General features: G+C 32.3%; 2 protein-coding genes across 6 annotated transcripts; one reads left to right on the forward strand and one right to left on the reverse strand.

The window, feature by feature from the left end:
• Positions 1-467: 467 nt before the first annotated feature.
• Positions 468-21,675, forward strand: LOC130442347 (uncharacterized). Of its 3 annotated transcripts, none has more exons than XM_056776399.1 (4): positions 468-750; positions 14,398-14,551; positions 16,229-17,020; positions 21,242-21,675. In XM_056776399.1, the coding sequence occupies exons 2-4, from the start codon at positions 14,495-14,497 to the stop codon at positions 21,656-21,658; spliced, it is 1,266 nt and encodes a 421-aa protein (XP_056632377.1). In that variant the 5' UTR covers positions 468-750; positions 14,398-14,494; the 3' UTR covers positions 21,659-21,675. The 3 variants fall into 3 exon arrangements, with proteins under 3 accessions (XP_056632377.1, XP_056632368.1, XP_056632359.1); XM_056776390.1 differs by lacking the exon at positions 468-750 and adding an exon at positions 10,675-10,989; XM_056776381.1 differs by lacking the exon at positions 468-750 and adding an exon at positions 13,523-13,598 and having other exon boundaries at positions 13,678-14,551.
• On the reverse strand, positions 3,437-22,891 carry LOC130442373 (acyl-CoA-binding protein-like). 3 transcript variants are annotated; one of them, XM_056776432.1, is made up of 3 exons: positions 10,576-10,732; positions 7,650-7,764; positions 3,437-3,664 (listed from the first exon to the last, which is right to left on the reverse strand). In XM_056776432.1, the coding sequence occupies exons 1-3, from the start codon at positions 10,615-10,617 to the stop codon at positions 3,537-3,539; spliced, it is 285 nt and encodes a 94-aa protein (XP_056632410.1). In that variant the 5' UTR covers positions 10,618-10,732; the 3' UTR covers positions 3,437-3,536. The 3 variants fall into 3 exon arrangements, with proteins under 3 accessions (XP_056632410.1, XP_056632428.1, XP_056632419.1); XM_056776450.1 differs by lacking the exon at positions 10,576-10,732 and adding an exon at positions 22,658-22,891 and having other exon boundaries at positions 3,443-3,664; XM_056776441.1 differs by lacking the exon at positions 10,576-10,732 and adding an exon at positions 10,894-10,979 and having other exon boundaries at positions 3,443-3,664.
• Between the last annotated feature and the right edge of the window lie 545 nt (positions 22,892-23,436).

Below are 23,436 nucleotides of genomic sequence, written 5' to 3' on the forward strand. Positions count from 1 at the left end.
GAGTATGTATTACTTGTTGGTACTGGATATCAAGGACCTTATTTAACACGCTTATAGACGATGGTTCAACTGATGAATATAAATTTAAAGTTTAAAAGTCAACTATTGGATGGCTTTAGATGGCATTAATCTGTGAGTAACTTACAATAATTATCCTTATTTTCTATGTAATGCATATCTTGGAAATAAAAGTAATGAAGTATAGTTATCATATATTTTATTCTGTTTATTTGAATTTTCTATTTATTCAGGAATCTCAGCTCTGTATTAAGAAACAATGCTGTACCTGAGTAACTAATGTTATCATACATTTTGTCTGAAAATGTACACAATAACCATAAAATGAGTTGGAAAAAACGGTGAAATGTGGGACAAACTTTTACAATGACATCAGTGTTCACTAGATTCTCATAATATTTTGAACGTTTGGCAACATGATGGAAACATACTGATGTAAATAGCGATATGTGGTTTAATTCTAAAATGTTCACTTTTGACATCTTTATGTTTAAATTGGAGATCAAATAGAAACCTCCAAACAACAACATAGTGCCACTGATATAGACATGGAGTGTAATACAATTGAAGATCGTGAATCTTCAACTTGCTATAATTATGTACAAAATTTTTGCTTAGTAAAAGATGATTATTTAAATCGCATTGTAAAAATAAACGATTCGTGTGAATTAAAGAAGGCAGAAAACGTAATTGTTAAAAACAAAATATACTCTTGTCTATTATGTGACCAAAGTAAGTTTTTCACTTTTAAATTAATGATTATTCACAATTTCTTGACATACAATGATAACGTTGCATCAAAATTTTGGAATTATATGTGTGAATTGATTTATTATAAATTTGTATAACTAATCAAATATTCACAAGAATACATTTAGTATATGCTGTAGGATTAAATGCAATAAGTCTAATTAGTTTTGATGTTTTATGATGTCATTTAATACTGAAATAAAAAAGTGCAATCATTTTTTTCACCTATGAATTATCTGTCTAGTTTTCTTAAAATTTGATACATATATAAAACAAAAAACAGATATATTTTTAATAACCTGAAGACCTATTTAGTCACAACAGCATTGATTCCTATTTCTCAGTATTAGAAGGTACTTACAATGGCCTTACAGTCAAAATTGAGAGATGATGCCTCAAATAAGGAAGCTTTTAAATTTGTGACATTCTTTTTAAAGACTAAAAGTTATCAATTGGTCATTTGATGTAAAGCCTGGAAGAATTGCATTTACAAGGCTTTGCCAGGAACCAAATATATAGCTGTACCACTGTCTGAATTATACAAAACTCAACCAATAAAAGTTTAGCTTTTAAAGCGTTTAAAGTAACTGTAGATATTTCATATAGAAAAGTAAGTATATAATACATTATAAATAATTTAAAATCGTTGATCACCGTCAAATTTCTTTATATACATGCACTTTTAAGGTTATATTTACTAGCGAATCAGCTTAATGTTCTCGTTAATTCTGTGCAGCTTTAAATTTGGGGTGTATTTTTAACATTTATGAACTTCTAGAGTGTGTTATGTTCGCGTTCATTCTGTGCACTGCTTACCATTGCATCCAAACAATAGTGTTTTATTTATTATCGAATATTTTAATATATGAGCCATTTATGGCAACTGATGACATTGTAGTTTCGGCCACTCAGTGTAACTTCGTTTTTGATCTATGAGCTGCTCTCCATTCACACCAAAACTTAGATTATTCTCACTTGTGACGTGATAATTCAGTTCAAAGCAGGTTCCTTTTCAGTCTCACAAGTGAGACCTAACTGAGTTTTCACCTGCAATCTGCACAAGCTAAAGACCAAGTGCTGTAGTGAGTTTTGTGAAGTTGGATTGAAAGCGATGTTAAAGACATCCCGTTGTCAGATCTCGTCGTCATAAGGCGCTTTCCAAATAATTAAGCACTTTGAGAAACTTGTCACAAATTAATCGTTTATTTGTTGCCGTGTCCGAAATACAAGATACTTGATTAATTGAATATAAAAAACGAATACTATGGAAGCACTTTTTCGAAACTATATTTTTTATTGTGTAAGCCTTTTAATAATACATGTCCCCGATTTGTCTCTATTTGAAATAAATGCCCACAGAACGTCAATTCTACAGTGTGTGCTTAAAGCACAATTTTGAGGCTACTACTACTGAAGATACATAACTTTCAATCGGCTGTTGTATGTTTGATATATTGGGAACATCATTTTTTCCTATAAATATGACTACTCGCAAAATTCACTTTAAAGTGGTTTTCCCTAATATTAGTGTAAAAGAAGTAATCAAAACTTAACTAAAGTGACGCTATGGTGACAAAACAACGTTGTTTCAACTTCAAAATGATTTTCATTGGTTCATGAGTGGCTGTGAAAATAAAACAGACGTCTTTCCTATCCCAACAGCCGATTTTCGAGAACCTTCACGAAATTCATTCTGTAGTGAAGTGCGACCATTATTGTTGGTTTAATCCACGACAAAAGTCATAGAAAATCGATGCACGTAAACGTTCGCGATTCAATTCCATTTTTTGACCAAGATGAATGTTTCGAATACATATCTGCAAACAACTCAAAGAGCACTCGTATGACCACACGTTCTAAGTACGTTCACCATAAAAAATGTCAAACTTTGTGATGGTAATGTCAGATTGGACATATTCACATCAATGTTGCCATATCTCAAAATTTAAATAACAACTCTCGAATATTGATAATTTCTGATACATTTTCAATCTTCCATAAAATGTTGATTAATGTCCGAAAGTTTTTTTGCCAGTTTTTTTGTATTTTCGCATTATTATGCACACAGTTAGACTCAAAAATAATCACTCTAGAGTGATCGTCACTTTGAAGTAAATTTTAATAATGTTAGTAACTTTATAGTGAATTTAATTTTATATTAGTTGTGAAAATCACTTTTTTCGAATGGTAACAACGAAAGGGCAACTTGTATGTGCCACCAACAAGTGACAATTTAGAAGTTACCAAAAAAGTAGCTAACGCTGTCACAACTTTCATTACCATTCTCAGAATCGCGTTGCAATTATAATTCGGTGGCACAGTCTCGCGATCGGCGCAATCTTTTACTATTTAAAAATTAAATGCACTTACAAGTGTTTAAATTAAGTCAAAATGACGTTTTCATCAGTCTAATTCACACCATTTATGAATATTGTAATGTGGCCTTCACAACAAAGTTGTGAAATTCGTGGTTTTCATGTAGCAGCCTCTTCGTTTAAGTTGCGGCATAAGTTACAATACTTCTGATGCTATTTGGATATGATATATTTTAGGAATAGGAATTTGAGGCCGTGATCTAGGGAACATTTTTCCTCTAAAAGGATTTGGGATAGTGATAAAATGAAATACCTTTCACGTAATTGTTGATGGATGAATAATAATGATTTTCATTCAATGCATTTTTATTTATCAATAGAGCATTACATATTTTATGGAAGCAAAAACAATTCTGCGCGAAGTGAATAAATTTATTGTTACTGAGGATTTATTCAAGCATAAGTGACAGCTAAAATCTTCACTTTGGCTATGTACTTTTCTTTTGCTTCGCTTTGCGTAACTCCTTTTTTGGTACTCCAAGCTTCCCACAATCTCTTGCCGTCAGGAGTTGAAGGCATTGCTAAAAGAAAATTTTTGTTTCTTTAAAAGTGAATATTGCGAAAAATACTGTGTGAAGCTGAAGTTCTCTTTTGTTTTTAATACATTTTTTTAATATAGATAACTCATTATCCGGGGTGTTCCTGGAATTGATGCAAACCGTTCGCCATAAAGAGACTTTTTGTAGAAAATTATCATAAATTTTAATTATTTATTGAAAATACGAACAGGAGATATTATAACACAATCAAACATTTGTTCTATCGTTCTATTTATCGTAGATTATATTACTGGCATAAACAAAAAATTGAAAAGAGATTAATGAAATTTTTTTTTCTAGTAGCGTACTGTCAAATAAGCTACTAAGTGATATTCAATTAAAAATTGCAAGCGTATTGATTTTCGATATTTTAGAATTTACTTTTATCGAATATACATAAATTCTACATAAATTAAGTGAACTATGTTCCATTATATTTTAGGAAGTGTCCTCCCAAAAAAGTTGGCGAAGGTTCAACAAGGAACTTTACGAACACCAGCTTTAGAGCAAAATGCATTAGGCGCAGTTGATGCGTACGCAAAATGTCTACTACTACAATTTAGCGTATGAACGACAACTATTCATAGCATTTTCTTCACACCTTTCACCAGAAAGTGCATGCCATGGAAGTAAAGGATTTTCGGATGATAAAGGATAAACAACGAGTTGATAATACATTCGTTGGAAAAGTACTGTTTACTGATGAAGCTAGTTTCACACGAGACGGTTTTATTAATTCCCATAATTTATGGACAGATGAAAATCCTTACGGTACAATTCAAACATAGAATTAACATCGATTTTGTGTTAATGTGTCGACAAGAATAGTGGGTAATAATTTAGGAGGTCCATATTTTTTTGATAAAACATAAATGGTCAGCGATACTTTCTCCAAAATGAATTCCCAACTATTTCATGGGATATTCCTCTAAACATTCGCAAAGATATCTTAATAACATTTTTCCTAATACAGGTGGATTGGTCGAGGAGGTCCATTTGCATAGCCACCACGTTCCACTGAATTAAATACAATGGATTAATTTTTTTGGTGATATCTTAAAAACTTGGTAAATGTAGCTCTGGTAAACACAAGGAACGAAATGATCGATGAAATAAACTTGTGATGCAGCATTATTGTCTCGTAATCCATTCACTCCCGAATGTTTCGCATCAATTCCCGGAACACTCTGTATACATCCTTGAAAATTTGTTTTTGGTATCGCTGATTAAGACTGCAATGAAGTAAGAAACTAGAAACCTCAAATCAAAGTTCCAAATACCCAAGTTCCACTTCCAATTAAGGTTAAGGCAATGAAAAAAAAATTGACAAAGGGGTTTAAAATGCTATTTTGGGGAGAAATGATTTTAAATTTAGCGAAAAATTACTCAAAACCTTGATACAGCATTTCTGTGGTTTGAATTAAGATTCTACGCAGAAAACTTCCTCCAGTTTTTAACGAATATTTGTAGCTTTTTGTTGGAGACCTTCTTATAATTGAAAATGAATGAAATATTACATTTATATCGTTGTAACAACAAATGTCCCATTTAGAGCAACAAAAAATGCTGTGGGCCTAAAAGGCCTGCGTGTAGTACCTCTATATACATCGTTGTAACATATTATTGAGTAAATAAATACTATCGTCAATTAGATTTGTGAATGAGCACATTGACCGCATGACGGAAGAACGAATTGTGAAAATATCAAGGGACAAATCACCAGCAGGACAAAGAAACATTGGAAGACCTAGGAAAAGATGGAGTGACAACTTCCCAGGTGACTGAGCAGAGGCAAGGACGTGAAGAAAAACAGGCAATGATGCCTATACACAGCAGGAAGAAGAAGAAGAAGAATTAGATTTGTATTCTTAAATATACGAGTAAACTGTTGACACTGATAAGTTTTTGATATCGTCTCTCTAATGGTGAATAGTCCCAATGCACAAAATTGTCATTTTTGAGTTATGACTGTTGACATACTGTAGAATGATTGAATTTTATACTACCGAATCAATCTAAGCCACTGACCAGTACTTTGCCTTGTTAGAATATATTTGCTGAAAAATATAAACCACAAATTTTTCATGGTAACAAGTCCTGAGAAGTTTAGCACTTTCCATTACATTAATTCAATTACTTTCTCCAGTAGTAGTGAACGAATATTTTACCGGATTATAATACGGAAACTTCAATAAAATAATGAAACACTGGTTGATATGTAAGGTGGGTCTCTGTCAATTAAAAATGGTGTAAGAAGCAAAATAATACTTCAGCTAGTACTGAACTAGAAATGAATGGAATTTCAGTGATAGTAATAATGCTGACATGACTTTTGCTACGTTAACCCCGGTACTACTTCTAAATTATTTTTGGGTGAATTCACAAATTTTTTTCAAATTAAAATCTACATAATGCATATAAATGCTAGAAAAACCAAATTTAATGCTAAATATAAGTTCTAAAATGTCCCCTTCTGTAACATAATAATCCAAATATTGTTTCCCAGCTCATTAAATAAATGTCTTCATTTTGTGTAACTTTTTCATATTTTTAATTATTATTTCCGAATACTATCTTACTTTTGATATAATAAAATACCGGCATAATATATGAGACGATTTAGAACATTATTTATATTTACTTCTTTATTTAAAAAAAACGGAAAGTTTAAAAAATCATTCAGTTAGAATACAGACTAAACAGTATCTATCGATACAAAAAAGAACACAACAAAAAACACAAGTATGATAAGCCACCCCAAAACGATTATCATGACTAACTCTATACATAGACTATTGAGAGAAATCGATTTATCATATCTATTTTATACGGAAATATTTACTTCCGGAGATACCGGAAGTGGCCATTATCTCAGGAAGGCTAACAAATATCAAACCATGGGTAACTTTATTCGATGGATCTCATCAAGATCTATCTGTGTGTGAAAAGTCATGATGATTGACGAATGCACAGAAGAGTTTCTGTAGAAAAAGTATGCAAATGCATTATTTTCACGAAAAATAATTAGATAAAATGAAAAATTAGTAATTTTTGTAAAGTTAGCTTAGGTTGTGTTAGAGACTTAAATAAAGGTAAACAAAAATAATTTTTCTTCAATAAAATATTTTAATTGGACTTAAATCTATAACTTTTACATTTAAAAATATTTTTTGATTTCTTCTATTAATGAAATGATAGGACTTTTCTTGGTTCAGATTTATGACAATCTCGTCGTCATGTATATTCTATGTTTATGTTATCCCAATCTTCTGAAGGTACATGTCTATCGCGGAAGAATACTCTCAGAGGTCTCCAGCTGACCTCAATTCTTTGGGTATGAACCTCGCTATCAGAAACAAATCTTTCTTTGTGATTGACCCACTCATGAGTGTAGCCTTCATTGCTAAAGCATTGATAGGCTAACTAGCCATCTGTATGAATTATGCTTTCTGGAGCTTTTTGATTAGAGATCAAGACCTCAAAAGTTCTTTCACTATCTGAGTAACCTTCAAATCTGATATCCTCCTATCCATTAGGCACTGCTGCCATCTACTGATTGATTTTAATTGATTTTTGATCAAAATGATGCATTTGCATACTTTTGCGCTTGCGTCAATCATCATAACTTTTCACACACAGATAGATCTTGATGAGATCTATCGAACAAAGTTATCCGTGGTTCTATATTTGTTAGCCTTCCTGAGATAATGGCCACTTCCAGTATCTCCTGAAGTAAATGTTTCTACATAAAATAGATATGATAAATCGTTTTTTCGTATTATAAATAGTCTATGTATAGAGTTTCTTGATGATCGTCGTGGGGTGGCTTATCATACTCTTACCAACACCTGATAAACCAACAAAATAAATGTGTATTTTGTAATCCTGATTAGTTGATTCACATCGCAAAAAATCTATATAAATAAAAAAAATTAAAATTAATTTTGAAAATATATGTTCTACTTACGAATATTGACATTTCCAATAGTGGCTTGCTTATAAAGAGAATGTAGTTCCAATAGGTCCTTATCTGGAGGACGCCTTGAAAACTTTTTCACCTGTTCATACGATGTTTTAAATTTCTGAAAATAATATCAATAATGTATTCTTTTAGTCCAAACATTAGTCCATATGCTAATACCACAGGATAACCCGTTTTTTTGCCCAAAGAAATAGTTTATAAATAATGAATAAATATTTATTCCATTACGTGCATTCCCCAATTAAATGTTTTGTACCTAAGTAACATCACAATATATATATATATATATATATATATATATATATATATATATATATATATATATATATATGCGGCAGCATAACTTCCTTTTTTAAAAAGTTCGCCAATTAGTCGGTAGATGTCGTAACGGAGTGCTAGTGGTCTCGTTCGAGAGGGGGGACTATAAAGTTTTGTCCCGGCACAGTTCAGTCGCCATCATGCGTTGGAACAGTGAGGAGCGTGCGTTTGCCGTTGAGGTTTACTTTTCGAGCGGATGTTCTGTGATCGCAACCCAGCGCGCCTTTCGGAATCGCTTTAATTTAGCCCCCTTGGCCCCTGTCCCGGACCGGAAATCAATTGTTACGTGGGTCACTACGTTCAGACAAACTGCAAGTGTGACAAGACGAAGAACTGGAATCCCTCGGCCCATTAGATCACCGGAGAACATTGAGTTAGTTAGAACTTCAGTGTTGCGATCACCACGGCGTTCTGCGCGCAAACATGCGTCTGCCCTTGGACTTTCCGATCGTTCTGTGAGGAGAATACTTCATGATGATCTTCATTTTCATCCATACAAGATGGCAATTGTGCAGGAACTTTCTGAACGTGACTTCAATTCTCGGAGGAACGCGTGTGAGGTTTTTCTGGAAGTCGTTCCTGAGGACGCTATTGTTTTTTTTAGTGATGAAGCCCATTTTCATTTGTGTGGATCCGTAAACAAACAAAACATGCGCTACTGGGCTGATACCAATCCTCGACATTGCATCAACGGCCTTTGCATTCACCTAAAGTCACAGTGTGGTGTGCAATTTACTCACGTGGAATTATTGGTCCCTGGTTCTTTGAGGAAAATGAAGTCACAGTGACAGTGAATTCGCACCGGTATGTAAACATGTTACAGGAATTTTTTTTCCCACGGCTAGATGAGTTGGACTTAGGGGACACTTGGTTCCAACAAGACGGAGCAACGGCACACACTTCAAGAACATCGATGGCTGTTTTGAGGGAACACTTCCCAGAGCGCCTTATCTCAATTAGGGGCGATTTGGAGTGGCCAGCCCGCTCTCCCGATTTGACCCCTTGTGATTATTTCCTATGGGGTTTTTTGAAATCCCGTGTGTATGTGAACCGTCCAAGGACCCTACAAGATTTGAAGACGAACATCCAGGAAGAAATTGCCAACATAACGCCTGCTATGCTGGCAAGAGTCATGACAAACGCCAGAAATCGGTTTACTCAGTGTATGGAGAATGGGGGACGTCACCTAACTGATTTGATCTTCAAAACTCAGTAAAACAAAACTTTATGTATGTGCCTGTATTATAAAAAACGAATAAAAATTTTCTGATTCATACAATAAGTTTTATTAACTTTTGAAAAAAGGAAGTTATGCTGCCGCACCCTGTATATATATATATATATATATATATATATATATATATATATATATATATCAAATATAGACTAATAAAATACAAAACTGTATGTGATGCCATCTAGTTATGTTAAATAACATAACCCAAAGATTACTAATATATTTTAAACATTAAACTATTAGTCTAAGTTTATTATCGTGTATCTCTTGTAGAGTACTAAACAAACTAAAACAAAAATTTAAACTGCCAACGTTAAATTCTGTGAATATCAAATAAAGATTATAAACATTTTGGAAATTCATCTTGACTTCACTCTTAACTACATTCAAGGGAAGATTGTATTTCTTTTTGTCCCTTTTGTTTTCTATATTACAGTTTGAGTGTAATAATAGTAATTTGATTAAAATAATTCGTTTAATCACTACATACAAACTATAGATTGCGTGAGTATACCTAGTTGTACCATTCAAGTGACAAGTAGTAGTATTTAACAGTAATTACATGATGTAAATTGGTAAAATATGTTATTTGAGCTGAATCTTTCGTGAGAAAATTAAGTTATAAAAAAATTTGGCAACAATGCGGTCACCTGGATTGTTTACATGACATTAAAATCTGCTGATTAATTTCAATGGAAGCAGAGCGATATATCCAAAAATAGTATAAGTTAACCAAAGACAAATTCAATTATGTTTACAATGATTTTTAAATAAAGAATTTTATAGGAAACAATATATTTGTACTCTTCATTTTTCATAATATTTTTATAAGTAAATTTTTTATAACTATTCTAAATAAGATATCTGGCAAAAATAATCAATAATCATAAATCAGTTTCAATTTCTCTATTTCTCTAAATAAACGAAATAGTAATGACAGATTTAGATTACAAATCAAGAATTCTTAAAATACCTACCTGAATATATCATGTTCTTATTGGAAATACTTATCTCCTTAAAATAATAAATCGTGATTAATTAAGTTAGGTGGGTTCTACTTTTTCATTGTGCTAGTCTATAATCGTGTTTGGGATTTTTATTTAAACAAGAGTTGTTGATACAATTGTTTTTTGTTTTTCCTAGTAAAAATATTCTACTATATGGCTTTACTTAATTGTCTAAAGAAACTACTGGAATTTCGACCACGTGTTAGAGAAAATATTTAAGATAATATATTAGGTACATGGAAACTAATCAACAACACATTTAAAGCAGAAAACATCAACTACATTTCAGTCGAAATCTATTAAATAATGAAACAAATACACAATTTTCACTTTAATATATCATACGTACATTTTCCATCTCATTCTGGTGGTATATATTTAGAAATAACATTTATTACAAAGATAAATTTTCAATTTAAACACGAATAATATTTTCGATTGAAATAGCGTTGTAGTGCTATACACGTAAGCTGGTAATCAGTTTCGGTATTTAAAAACGAGAAAATATTGAGCGCTGTCTATTTTGGATCTATTATAAGAATTTTTAATTGTTAGTATTTACTTCCACCCACATTTTTTCAAAGAAGCATGCAGTATGTCGATTGAGTTTAAACATCAAATCTATAGACCAGTCAAGTGAAATGAAATGAAATAGATCGTGCCGTACCATGTTTCCCTTAGTAAAAAGAATGGACTATTGTATTCGACATATTCCACAGAAGTAGGAGATTGAGTGGAAACTGTATACCTTTGGATATTTAAGGTAGAAGTGTGCTAATTGGTTTAGGATGAGATACTCTATAGATATATTCAAAACTGGCAACACTGTTGCTGCAAGGTGAAATCTTAAAGTTCAATGTTTTTTCACAGTACCGTATTCACAACGTTTTAATGTTTGCGAAATATTTGTTTAAATAGTAATCACTCTTCCCAAAGATGTCAATTGGGCATTAGAATTACATCAGAATTTGATGTTATGATCAGTTTTAAACAACATCTATATCAAATTAAGTTTTTGAGAGTAATGTTAAATGATTGTGTTCATGAGCCACCTCTGCCTGTTAAGAAGTTCTTACAAATACTGCTATAGGTGGAATTATGTTGAAAAGCTCATAAGAGCATCTGTCGTGGTAGTATCGGTAAAACAGAGTCACGTCAGCAACCTTTCTTCTATACTTTAAGCCAGTGTTTCCCAATATTTTTTGTGCCCAAACCAAACTCTTCTAAAATTCTTATGTCCCCCTATGTAACATATACATAATTTGTAATATAAGAAAATTGAATTGTTCTATAACGAAACTTATATAATAAGTAATAAGGAAGAAAACACTAGGAAATTGTTAACGGAACACAGTAATTAAATTTTCAAAACATATAATGAAAAACTGAAATTTAAATTTCAATGAAGATTTGAATTAAAAGCAGAATTTTCCTTCGCCCATTCAATTCCGTAAAAAATCATAACATTAATTTAAAAAATTTAATACACGCATGGATGTGAAGAAAAGAAATGCTTCTCAGAGTCAGTTGTTCGGTCGGCTGACGCGTGACGTTTAAAACTGATCTTAGCTTACAACGCTTCCAAGTCGTGTGGTGCCCCTGCGAGCTTTTTTTTGTTGGCCATCATCGGGCCACAGATACTTTACTCAGCTTACTTTCTTAGGCTCTTTGAATTAGATGAAAACAACTGCGTTGTTTAGCGGGGTTTTAAAGCGTCCGGGGGGTTCACGCGGAGCGCGCCGTAAGCGCCAGGAAGGTTCACTTGACGACGCCTAGAACCCAGTTGATATTCTTTTTTTTTTCTTTCAATTAGACACCGAAATCTAGTATTGAATTTGAATGGCCCAGAGTAAAAAGGTTAAACTCTTGTCGAGTCTATTGTCTATTTTTGAATTTTATAACCAAATTGCCTCCCTGTGAAGCGCGGCTCTGAGCTGTGAGAAGTTTCTGATCAAGTCTGGATCGCCTATAATTCTAAATGCTCTCTTCTGTATTGAGTCAAGTATCCTCATGGTATGCTTGGGGGCTGAGCTCCAATTGTACGAGCAGTACTCAAAAGATGGATGAATCTGGGCCTTGTAGAGTATTAGATTCCATGTACACCCCCTTGAGTACAAAGTTATGGGTCTTTTTGAAGTAGTACTACAGTTTACTACACAGCAAAAAGCAGGAATCTTTTGACGCCTGAGTATGTTTTCAAAATATCTGAAAAAGGGTATTTTACTCTACAAACAGGTTTAGTGGTAATCGTCTTCTTAACCATGCAAAAAATTATATATAATAAGTTTGAAGTTAATTGGTATTAAAATTTAAGTTGAGCTAGATTGGAATAGCAATGTGATAGGTAATTTTAGAATAAAGTTAGTTAAAATCACGTTTGGTATCATATGGATGAATTTAACCAACTACAAGACTAATAATTAATAATTGTTATTTGTTATCTGATTTGCTGTTTATATCCAGCTTAAGTGAAATAAGAATTCACTGGAAAAGTAAAGGTGTATTCTGGATTTTTAAAGTTACAGGTTTTCCATATCACATGTGTTTGAATCAAACGAACTAAATAGAATTACGTCGTTAAAACTGAAAATAATGAAATCTAAAAACCTACAAATAACTCCAAAAAGCAGATATATCTGCACACAGAAGCTTACGGCGCAAACAATTGATTACATCAGCTCATTTTAATAATTCGTTAGATTTAGTAGTTCATAGGTTTATTCTAGTTCAGGAATTGTACACTAAAGCGTTCTTTGTAGTAAAACCAGCGCTAGCGTCTCTATTCTTAGTAGCAGTGCAAGCGAACTAGTTATCCCAGTTCACTGTACTGCTTGCACTGGGTCTAGAGTCAGTTCAGCCAGTGCAGTACAAGGCAGTACAATAAGTGTAATCTGGAAGCGGTGGCACTACATCTTCGTCATCAAACGAATGTAAAATATCAAAAAGTACTAAATCGTTGTCCATTATTGTTAATATTATAAAGCCCGAATCATATGAAATAACCTCAAATACAACGACCAACAAAAGCTCCATTGCTATCTGCACTACTTTGCACTATATCGTTCTTTGTATCCGATCGAATTAATTCTATACACTCATGAGCTGGTCTTCACTGGTCCATTTCAGTACAGTTCCAGTGGTTCGAATAAGGGTGGCATCATATCAGCGTTGATATAAAGGAGGGGCCAAATATTATTCACGCTCTGGACAACATTTCACTTTATCAACTTTTCTCCCATATAAAATATTTCTTTCCGAACATACCCTATGGGTATATTTGTACCTCTACACACCTTAGTTTATCTATTGTTGAATTTTATACTTCCAAGAAATGAATTTTGTCATTTGTCGTTCATTAAACCGCAATTCGAAGTAAATGGTTTTCAAATTTTTAGCACAATAATTTGAAAATAATATTGTATATCATCTCATATTTATTTCTTGATTACAGAGAATATCATCAGTATTGAGATTCTTTTGAAATAAAAGAAACATCTATGCAAGAAGAAGAGCAAAACACATTTTTTGGGTGTTATAAATGCCCAAATAAAGTATTTAGTAATGCAAGGTCCCTAGAAGTACATAAATTCAAACATGAAAATCCTGAATTTACTGAAAAGAACATAATTGAAAAACTACCTGTTATACCAAAATTTGTACAGCTCACATCATATCCTGATATATTAAAGAGAGACAATGTGTTAAGTGGCGTAAGAAAACAAAATAAGCCAAAAGAAATTCCTTCAACCTTACCAGAAATTATACAGAAATTATTAGAAAAAAAAATAGTTAACATTCATTGGTGCTGTAAGTTCTGTGATCTTGATAAGTTTCTCACTGTACATAAAGCAAAGATACATGTAGATCTGAACCATTCAAATTTGATGGAAGCTGATTTAATTAAACACACTCGAAAATGCAAAAATAAAAAAGTAGTCAATAAATGGATTTGCAGAGTATGTGGCTCATCTACTTATGATGAGAAAAAAATTGCACACTGTTATAAAAAACATAGTGATTTATTTGATAATACAAATCCACTGATAAAATCTAAGAGGCTATTTATATCCTTGATATTCAAACAATACCATTGCTTGCTTTGTAAAATAGATGTTCAAAAACCCAAATCTGTTCGTAACCATATGTCTCAAAAACACGTTAATATTTTTAGAGAATACTTTTGGTGTCCCAAGGGATCCCCATTTACTGAAAGTCAGAGTGAATATACTGATGGTGACAATATTATAGTTAAAAATTTATTGAGTAAAATGGGGATTACAATTTTCAGCAGAACATCAGGTTTACAGAGATATAAGTTGAAGCAGGTAAATGAATATATTATATCATAACCAAACCTAATAATTTTGTTTTACTATTAGTGTGTAATAGATTAATGAAGTATTTCACCTTCTTAGCCCTATAATTTAAATGATTAAAAAGTTCCTTATTTCAAAATCACAAAAAAATGGTTGTATATTCAATTTTGTATGTGTTAATTATTTCAAATATTAAAATTCGATAGGTTGTTAGCATTAGTGATTTAAATAGTACATGAAAAATAATGTTGGTTTTCACATTAACGCAGCCGGGATTATGAAATGGGAGAATTTACTAGATACTTTCAGTACCTTCCTCCTGTTAGTATCAGTATCATATTGATGACAGATAGTAATGGGGTTTGGTATGGAATTGCGGAAACATCTAGAGACAGCTATATAAATGTGATTTTTTGTACTTTGATCTTATCAAATTCATAAATACAATCATTTTTAAAATCAGTATTCTGAGCACACAAAAGCTGAAAAATGTCTGAAAATAAAAATTGTAATGAACTTTTAATAACACCGAACATCGAAAATAATATTAAGAAAAATATACTAAAGAGATCTTTTGCCTCTTCATTTGAGGTGAATTTCTTACCAAGCAAGCATTTTTTTGAGATCAGCGAATAGTTAGTAGTCACTGGTGGCCAGATCTGGACTATACGGTGGATGAGGAAGCAGTTCGAAATATTATTCGTTCAATTTAACCATATTTGCCATCGAATGAATCAGTGCTTTGTCTTGGAGAAACAGTGGTTTTCTCTTCGACATAAGACGCTTTGATTTTTGCATTCAACCGATCCAACAACTCTATATAGTACTTGCTATTGATCGTCTCTCCATTTTGGAGATAGTCGACGAAAAATATTCCATGCACATCCCAAAATACTGAAGCCATAACCTTCCCAACTAACTTAGTGCCTTTCGACGCTTCGGACGTGGTTCACCGGCTGCAGTCCAATCAGATGATGATCGTTTTGATTTCGGCGTAAAGTGATGGATCCATGTTTCATCCATTGTCGCAGATCGACGAAAAAGATCTGATTTATCACGTGTACACATGGACAAGCACTGCTTTGAATCATCAACACGTTGTTGTTTTTGATCGACTGAGTGAATGCAGCACTCACTTTGAAAAGAGCTTTCTCATGCTCAAGTTGTCATGCATAATTATAAACACAATGCCTTCTGATAACTTTACGTCTTCAGATATCTTACGCAATTTCAATTTACGATAATATATAACGAATTTGTGAACTTTTTTGATGTTTTCTGGAGTAACTACCTCAATTGGATAACCAGAACGTTAAATTAAGAAAACCAATGAGAAATGGTTCTTTTGTTTGGAGCAGAGTCCAGATAACACTTTTGAAGCCATTGCTGCGCTTGTACAATATTTTTTTGTATCAAGAAGCAATGATAAATTAACACACGAAATTGTTTTGATTCCATTATTTTGAAAATAACAAAAGTAACTTCACTTAAATGGCTATCACTTTTTTCTGACTAATTGAAATGTCATGAAATTTTAAACATAGTCTTTTGAAAGCTGGTACTTCCTAAATGTCATATGGATTTGACAATACCAATCTGTGTCTCAGTCATATAACTTATTGAGTGATGTTATATATTTATAAAAATTGGTATAGAGAATATATTTGAAATTTAATTTGATTTTAGCTACCAAAGGTGGTGCATAATTGTGCTCTATGTCCACATACAATTATCTTTCTTGAAGATCAGATACCTTATCACATGTGGTCAAAACATGGTCTTAAAGAAAACTATTATAAATTGGTAACTTCTATTCCCACAAGTATAATAATGGATTTTTCAAGTACTGAAACCAATATTTTCAACTGTCCCTGTCAGTACACAACTTTTAGTAGGGAAATACTGTCATTGCCGGTAATAAACATGTCATTCAAAAATAATCCTGCAGCTGACAAAGTTAATGCAGAAACTAAGTTAATGTGGATCTATAAATCTCAGTTTGTTTACCACAACAAATATAAATTAATAATAAGTTCAAAATGCAAAGAAAAGGTTAAAAGAGTTCCCCAACATTATGTTTATGAAACAATATCACAGGAAAACAGTAACCCTATTTTAATAATCGACGACAATATAGCAAAAGACGATGAAAAAGTTACTGAAATTAACAATCCCAATGAACTTTCTGCTCCTCCACCAACTAATAATGAGATTACTGATGAGATATTCATTCCAAATAATGAAACAGTTGAAGATTGTAACGTTAGCGAAGATAGTATGGACATATTTAAATTATCGGGAGATGTGGATAGCAGTCAAGTACATATTGATGATGAGGATAAAATAGAGATATCTTTTGATGATATAAATAGTATTAATGGAAGTTTGAAAAATGATGTACTGCATATGAAAAATTTCATAAAGAAGGCTAGTATCTCCGATGAAAAATCAATGATGAAGTCACGAATAGTGCACAAGGTAATATTATTTTATAATGTTGCAAATTTAACCCATTACGTACCGGTATCATGAAAATAGGACAGCTAATTTTGATTTTTTTATACCTTATATGTAAAAACAAAAACTGACTACTGTAGTATTATAGTTCTTCCAATATCAATTGTAGAAGACAGTTATGCGAGAAAAAATCAATATTTCATAATTACGCACGGCACCCATACCAAACTAAGAAATGAAAAATAACGTTTACTCCCCGTATAAAATGTGGCAAACATCTAAAAAACCGTTCAGTCCACGTGGACTCATCATCTCCACTGTTTACCAAAGAAAACATCGAATCTTAAACATAAAATGCATTTATATTGGCTGTCGGACAATGAAATTGCTCAGTGTAGTGAAAATAAAGACAGGTATGAATTTAATAATGAAGATTTAGATATACACAGCAAGTTATTTTAAATATATTCGAATGTTCAAAAACGGAAAATATTCAGCAATCTGATAATGCAATCATAATAAGAATTGCTGAATTAACTAGATTGAATAAATTTTCCATTTATCGAGTAGTCACATGTTGTCAGCATGTGGTTTTAAACACAAAAAACTGAATAAACGGAAGGCAATAACCGAATAGAATAGTTCGATGGCGACAAGATTATTTGCGTCAGATAAAAGACTACGGAAGTTCTAATAGACACATCATTTATCTAGATGAAACTTGGTTTGACAGTCACGATGTAGTAGAAAAATATCTGCTAAAAAAAATTAAAAACTGTGCAACTGATTATCATGAAGGTATGACAGCAGAATTATTTGAAAAGTGGTTTAATGAACAGCTTTTACCTAACATTCCTCCACAGTCAGAAATTGTTATGAACAACGCATCCTAACACTCGCGGCAACTCCTTAAGAAACCAAATAATAGTAGTAACAAAGCTCAAATTTTAGCATTTATGTCTGTCAGCTATCGTAAAAAAGGCCCAACAAACAAACAATTGTTTACTGTTAGTAAAGGTATAAAGTTATTATATTGACAAGTTGTGCAAAGAACCCTATAGAGTTAATGTGGGCAAACGTAAAATCAGAATTACGAAAATGTAATCAGTCTCCAGATCTGAATAAAGAGGTTGTAGAACTCGTAAAGAAAGTTCAGCAAACCGCCAAGAGCCTTGGAAACACTGTGTTGAACATGTTATCAAAGAAAATGATGAGTATGTGGTATCACTCTCTTTACAACCCATCATATTTCAATCAAATGATAACTCTAGTTCTGACTATCATTATTATTTATAAAGATAATTTGGAATTGAAATGTTTTTTTTGTTTTATTTGCAACGAATTTGATTTCTTTTATGGTTTTTGCTTTGAAATTTCTATTTCCAGAAAAAAAATGAATGGGGTACAAAAAGGGCTCAGTTCACGTCTGATACCCTGTTTAAACCAAACGTCCTTACAGGCAGGTACATTTTACTCCTCTATTTACGTTTTATAATTTAATATTCAGTCGCAACAAGTTAACGAGGTATAATAATGATTTTTTCCCAAGTTCCAAGTAGGAACTGTATCTGTATAAATAACGTCGTTTAATGCCGTCCAATTTATAATGATTCGATTGCCTTTTAACGCATACTTTCTCGCATAAGATGTATAATTTATAAAATGAGGTATCTACGCCTATGGTAGATCGAACAGAATTGTCGGCAAGGGTTTTTATATTAATTTTTATAATCTACAATTGATATTAGAAGAACTATAACATGTTATTGTGTCTAGTGTGAAAATAACTCTCTTATATAAATCTAGATGTCATATATTTAGGACACTGGGATCCTCAGCGAAATTTATCCAAGCGTTAGCGTGACTCATTTCGTGAGCTATATCCCAATTTGCTGGTTATGTTTCATTTGTCGGGCGATCGTCGGTTAAGTTCTTAAGATCATTTCAAATCATAAAATATAAAAAGTTTCTTTATGATCTACGTTATGACGTAAATAATGGCGACAAAGAAATTTTTGAGTATCGCCCAACTACGATGAGCACGCGGTTATTACGATTATAGATTTGACAACCAAGGCGAGGTTTTGCTTGCAAAATGTAATGACGATAAAAACGTCATTATGGGTACGAACCACGACGATATTGAGCCACTGGGACAAGCCAGTCGTTGGAGCTGTGCCAAAAAATAAATGTGCCTCAATCAAATCTTACAAACCAGCATATGTGAGGAGTTAATCATCAAGATTGGCTGTTGGGAAAATACGCAATTCAGATCCGAGAGAAAAAATGCTATTGGCCAAGAGGTATTAATTCCTATAATAGATTTCGCTGTTACTAATGCGTGGATATTATATAGAACTTTACATGGAGCACAATAAATAAGTTGTTTGGACTTCAGAAGAGCAGTTGCTGTGTTATATTTGAAACTCAACTGTGATGGTACAAAACGGAAAACGCATGCTGCAGGGGTAGTTCCCAACATTAGGAACGACGAAATATATCACTGGATTCGACGCAGAAATAATCAGAGAAGATACCTATATAGAGAATGCCAGAAAAAGCCTTTGACTTTTTGATCTAAATGTGATGTTATGTTGTGCGTTTCGCGGTCCCGGTCCTATATATGACACTTGAAGAAATATTAGAAAAATAATTTAATTTTTTATTTAGAACTCTACGTTTACGTTAATAAACAATTTTCAAATGAAAATTGGTTTTAATATGTCATTATTTTTTATACCGGTACCTAATGGGATAATATTTTTTTTTGGAAAACTTTTTTAATTCGATTTAGGATTTTTTCTTCTTCATTATTATTGAAATAATTAACTAACAAAAATCTCTGTATGTTATCATGGAATTTAACATTTAACATAGTTGCAATTATTCTGTTGACGTATTGTATGTATGTATAAATATATAGAACTGCTCCAAAATATCGTGCCTATCGTGCCAACTTAACAAATAATAACAAATATTTATAAGTGCATATGGCTTTATTGTTTTTTCATTCCGATTGAAGTACCTCCAAAACATGTGATTTGGACGCATCAACCTAACCTCAGGTGGAGAAAAACGTTGACATGGAAATTTATTTTTGATTTGCGGGAACAAGAAGAAATTATTGCGTGCCAAACAAGGAATGTACGACGGATGAACCATTAATTCTATGTTTTGAATGTCCAAAAACGTTTTTGTTTGAACTGATGTCTGGGAACTCGCATTGTCTTGGAGGATTCGTCTTCTGCGATTGGTTTTCCCTGATTCTTTCGAATACGTTTGGCAAACAAATGCTGGTATATCATTAAAAATTGACTATTCTACGTTACTCTGATCGAATGTTGGCCTGTTGTTCTGAAAAAACAGGCGACGACTATTTGCATCGAAATGCTTTGGGCACGAACAACTTTTGTTCTATTTGGCTCGTCTGGAAAGACCCATATAGTCGAGATGTTTTAAGTATCTGTAAACAACTCAAATAACACTCGTGTGACAACACGTTCGCTATTAAAAATATCAAACTTTATGAGGGCAATCCAAGATTTGACATATTCACATCAGTGTTGCCATATCTCAAAACTTGAGTAGCAACTCTTGTATACAAAACTAAACCTCTTAATTTCGATAACTTGAAAAGACGAATCACGCTTGCAATTACATCAATTACGCCTAAAATGTTAAGTAGCGATAGAAAACATATCTATACCAGATTAGCATGTTGCCAAGATGATCGTAGCGAGCATTTTAAACATCTTCGAGATTGAAATTAATGATTTTTTGTTTTTTACCTTATGAAATAATCAGTATTATTATTAGGTTTTTAGTGTAATGTACCGAATAAGTGAAATAAAATAATTTTTGTAATAAATCTAAAAACATTTAATTCAAATGCGAAACAGATGAAGATACGTGTAGCACATTGTACATGAATATCGTCTAGAATTTTTTCAAGAATCCAAAAAATAAATAATATACAGGGGATTGCATTTGAAATAAGAAAGAAATCAATAGGTCCAAGCGTTTTTCCCAACATGTTCTTATTTATTTATTAACAAATTTGTTCCATTCGGCTGATGCTCTTGAAACAATTAACATCAGATTCATTGAAAATATTTAAAGGCACAAATGTTATTATTTAATTTTGATACTATAACTGAATAAGTTTGGAACTTTTCTAGTATTTTCTTAATTTGAAAATGTTTGAAAAGTATTTTCAGTTAATTTTGCTACATAATGTTTCAGGTGCCAAAAGAAGTATATAGTTGTTTCTTGTGTCCACATCTAACAATATTTTCATCAGATGACTTGAAATTCCACATGAATAGATCACACAACTTGACAGAAGATTACTCTAAATTAATATCTATAGTTGCAGTAAATTCTTTGATTGAAAATAAGTATATGAATAAGGTTGAAATTGTATTCATTCTATCATGTTTATGCCAACATGCATCATTTAATAAAGAAGTACTCACAATGCCAGTCATTGATACAATTTACAAAGAAATTATTGAAAACCCTGAAGGAAATGATATTAATACAGAAACGAAATTGTTGAAAATTTATAATTATCAGTTCAAATGCCACTGTAAGCATAAATTAACAATACTGTCTAATGATGAAGGAAAGAAACAAAAGTTGTACTTTGATTTTGAATAAATGAAAACTCAAATGTAGTTTTATTTGATATATTGCACTAAAACCTTTTTAGATGAACAATTTTATCGCGTAAACTCTTATTTTTTTTAAATACACAGGAAGCAATTTGTTGGGAACATCTGCCACCAAACGCTTCGTGCCACATAAAACATTTTTGAGTATCAGTGGAAGCACTACAGTCCCCAATGGTTAGGTTATATACAGATATATACGTTTGTTTTTAAATATGATACAAGTACAAGTACCCGTGATCTTCTTTAGCATCTTTTTTGGCTCCTCTTTAATTTCATAAGCATCATCTGCTTCTCCTACCTTCTTACCTATTTATAGTTTCAAGGAATATTACTTTATAGGAAATAGTGGGACCAATCTCATTTTATCATCCTATAAAGCAAAAAAGTTGAACCAAAAGGTATAAACATATGTAGTAACGTCAATCGCAGCTGATTTAAGTACCGTCTATTTCTGATCACAAGAAAAATCTTATTTATATAATATTATCGTTATATTTATATTATATAGTATTATCGTCAACAACAATGGGAAAAAATGTTTGGGAATTTTTGAGAGTGTTAACGATGAATAAAAATCAATTTATTTTTCACTACAGCCCAATACCCTATTGATTGTCTATTACAACCCTCTCTTGGATAATTACACTATTTGTCTCATAATCAAATCCAACAAAGTGTAGTACATACTAAGGCCTGTTTCATACGTAAGCAGTTCCGTTTGATTCGGATCGTTTTCGATAGAAACCGGAAACGAATGAAAATAATGGCGATATTTGTTCGGTATAGAAGAATGGAAAAACAAAGGAGTAATATAAGAATATAATCATTACTTTGCGGCAACAATTTGAAGCATTCTACGCTATTTTCTCGTAGATAAGAGAAAACGAAAATAAATATTTTGAATACTTTAGTATTAAAAGGCAATATCAATAGTGTTTTTTAATTAAATGTAAGTTAGAATAGCGATAATAATGAGGGTACTTACCATGAACAGAACTTACTTTTAGATCCACAGGCTATCAGGTTGATACACAAACAAACCGTGCATGTGTGAAAGTTTCAATTAGCTCCTGTTCCCCAGACTCGAGCTTACACCCGATAGAAACCTTTCGAAACCTGTTCGTGTCAAGGGAGTATTCGGTGCTGTTCTCTTTCTATTAGTCCCAGAGCTGGCTACAATGAACAGGGTCGATAAGATGCGTGCCATTTAAGCTTGTAAACTGGTGGCTCCAACTTAGTACCAAACGTTACTTCTTAAGGTCAGCATAGGTCGGAAATGAAAATGCCAGCCGGTTTTCTTGAACGAAAAGATTGGCCGAAAAACATCATAACGTACGCGCGTTGAACCATTTATAACGTGGGGTTTAAACTTCAAATAAAACCAGTGTAATAGCGCAAGAAGTTTTGCAGGCTGGAAAACCCTCGTAAGAAGTGATCGAAAGTGCCGGAAAACTCATTTGAAAGACCTCATTACAGGCCTTATATTTTACCTCCACAATAAAAAGAGTCTAGATATCCTTTATCAAAATATTCCACCAAAATTCAAAAATAGAGATGATATGCTTTATTTTATTTTAATAATACGCAGTAACTTGAATTTCATTAAAAAAAATCCGAATCGTTAATGGAAGAAAAGTATGGTTGGTATTTTTTAAGTCCATCTTTAAATAAAAGGTGTCATTTTAAAACTTACAAAACGTAGAATAATGTTAATAATAAGATCGTCGCCTATATTATATAAGGGAAATATCAAGTGGCGTGATC

The sequence above is a fragment of the Diorhabda sublineata genome, chromosome 1, assembly GCF_026230105.1.
Source record: "Diorhabda sublineata isolate icDioSubl1.1 chromosome 1, icDioSubl1.1, whole genome shotgun sequence".
NCBI lineage: Eukaryota > Metazoa > Arthropoda > Insecta > Coleoptera > Chrysomelidae > Diorhabda > Diorhabda sublineata.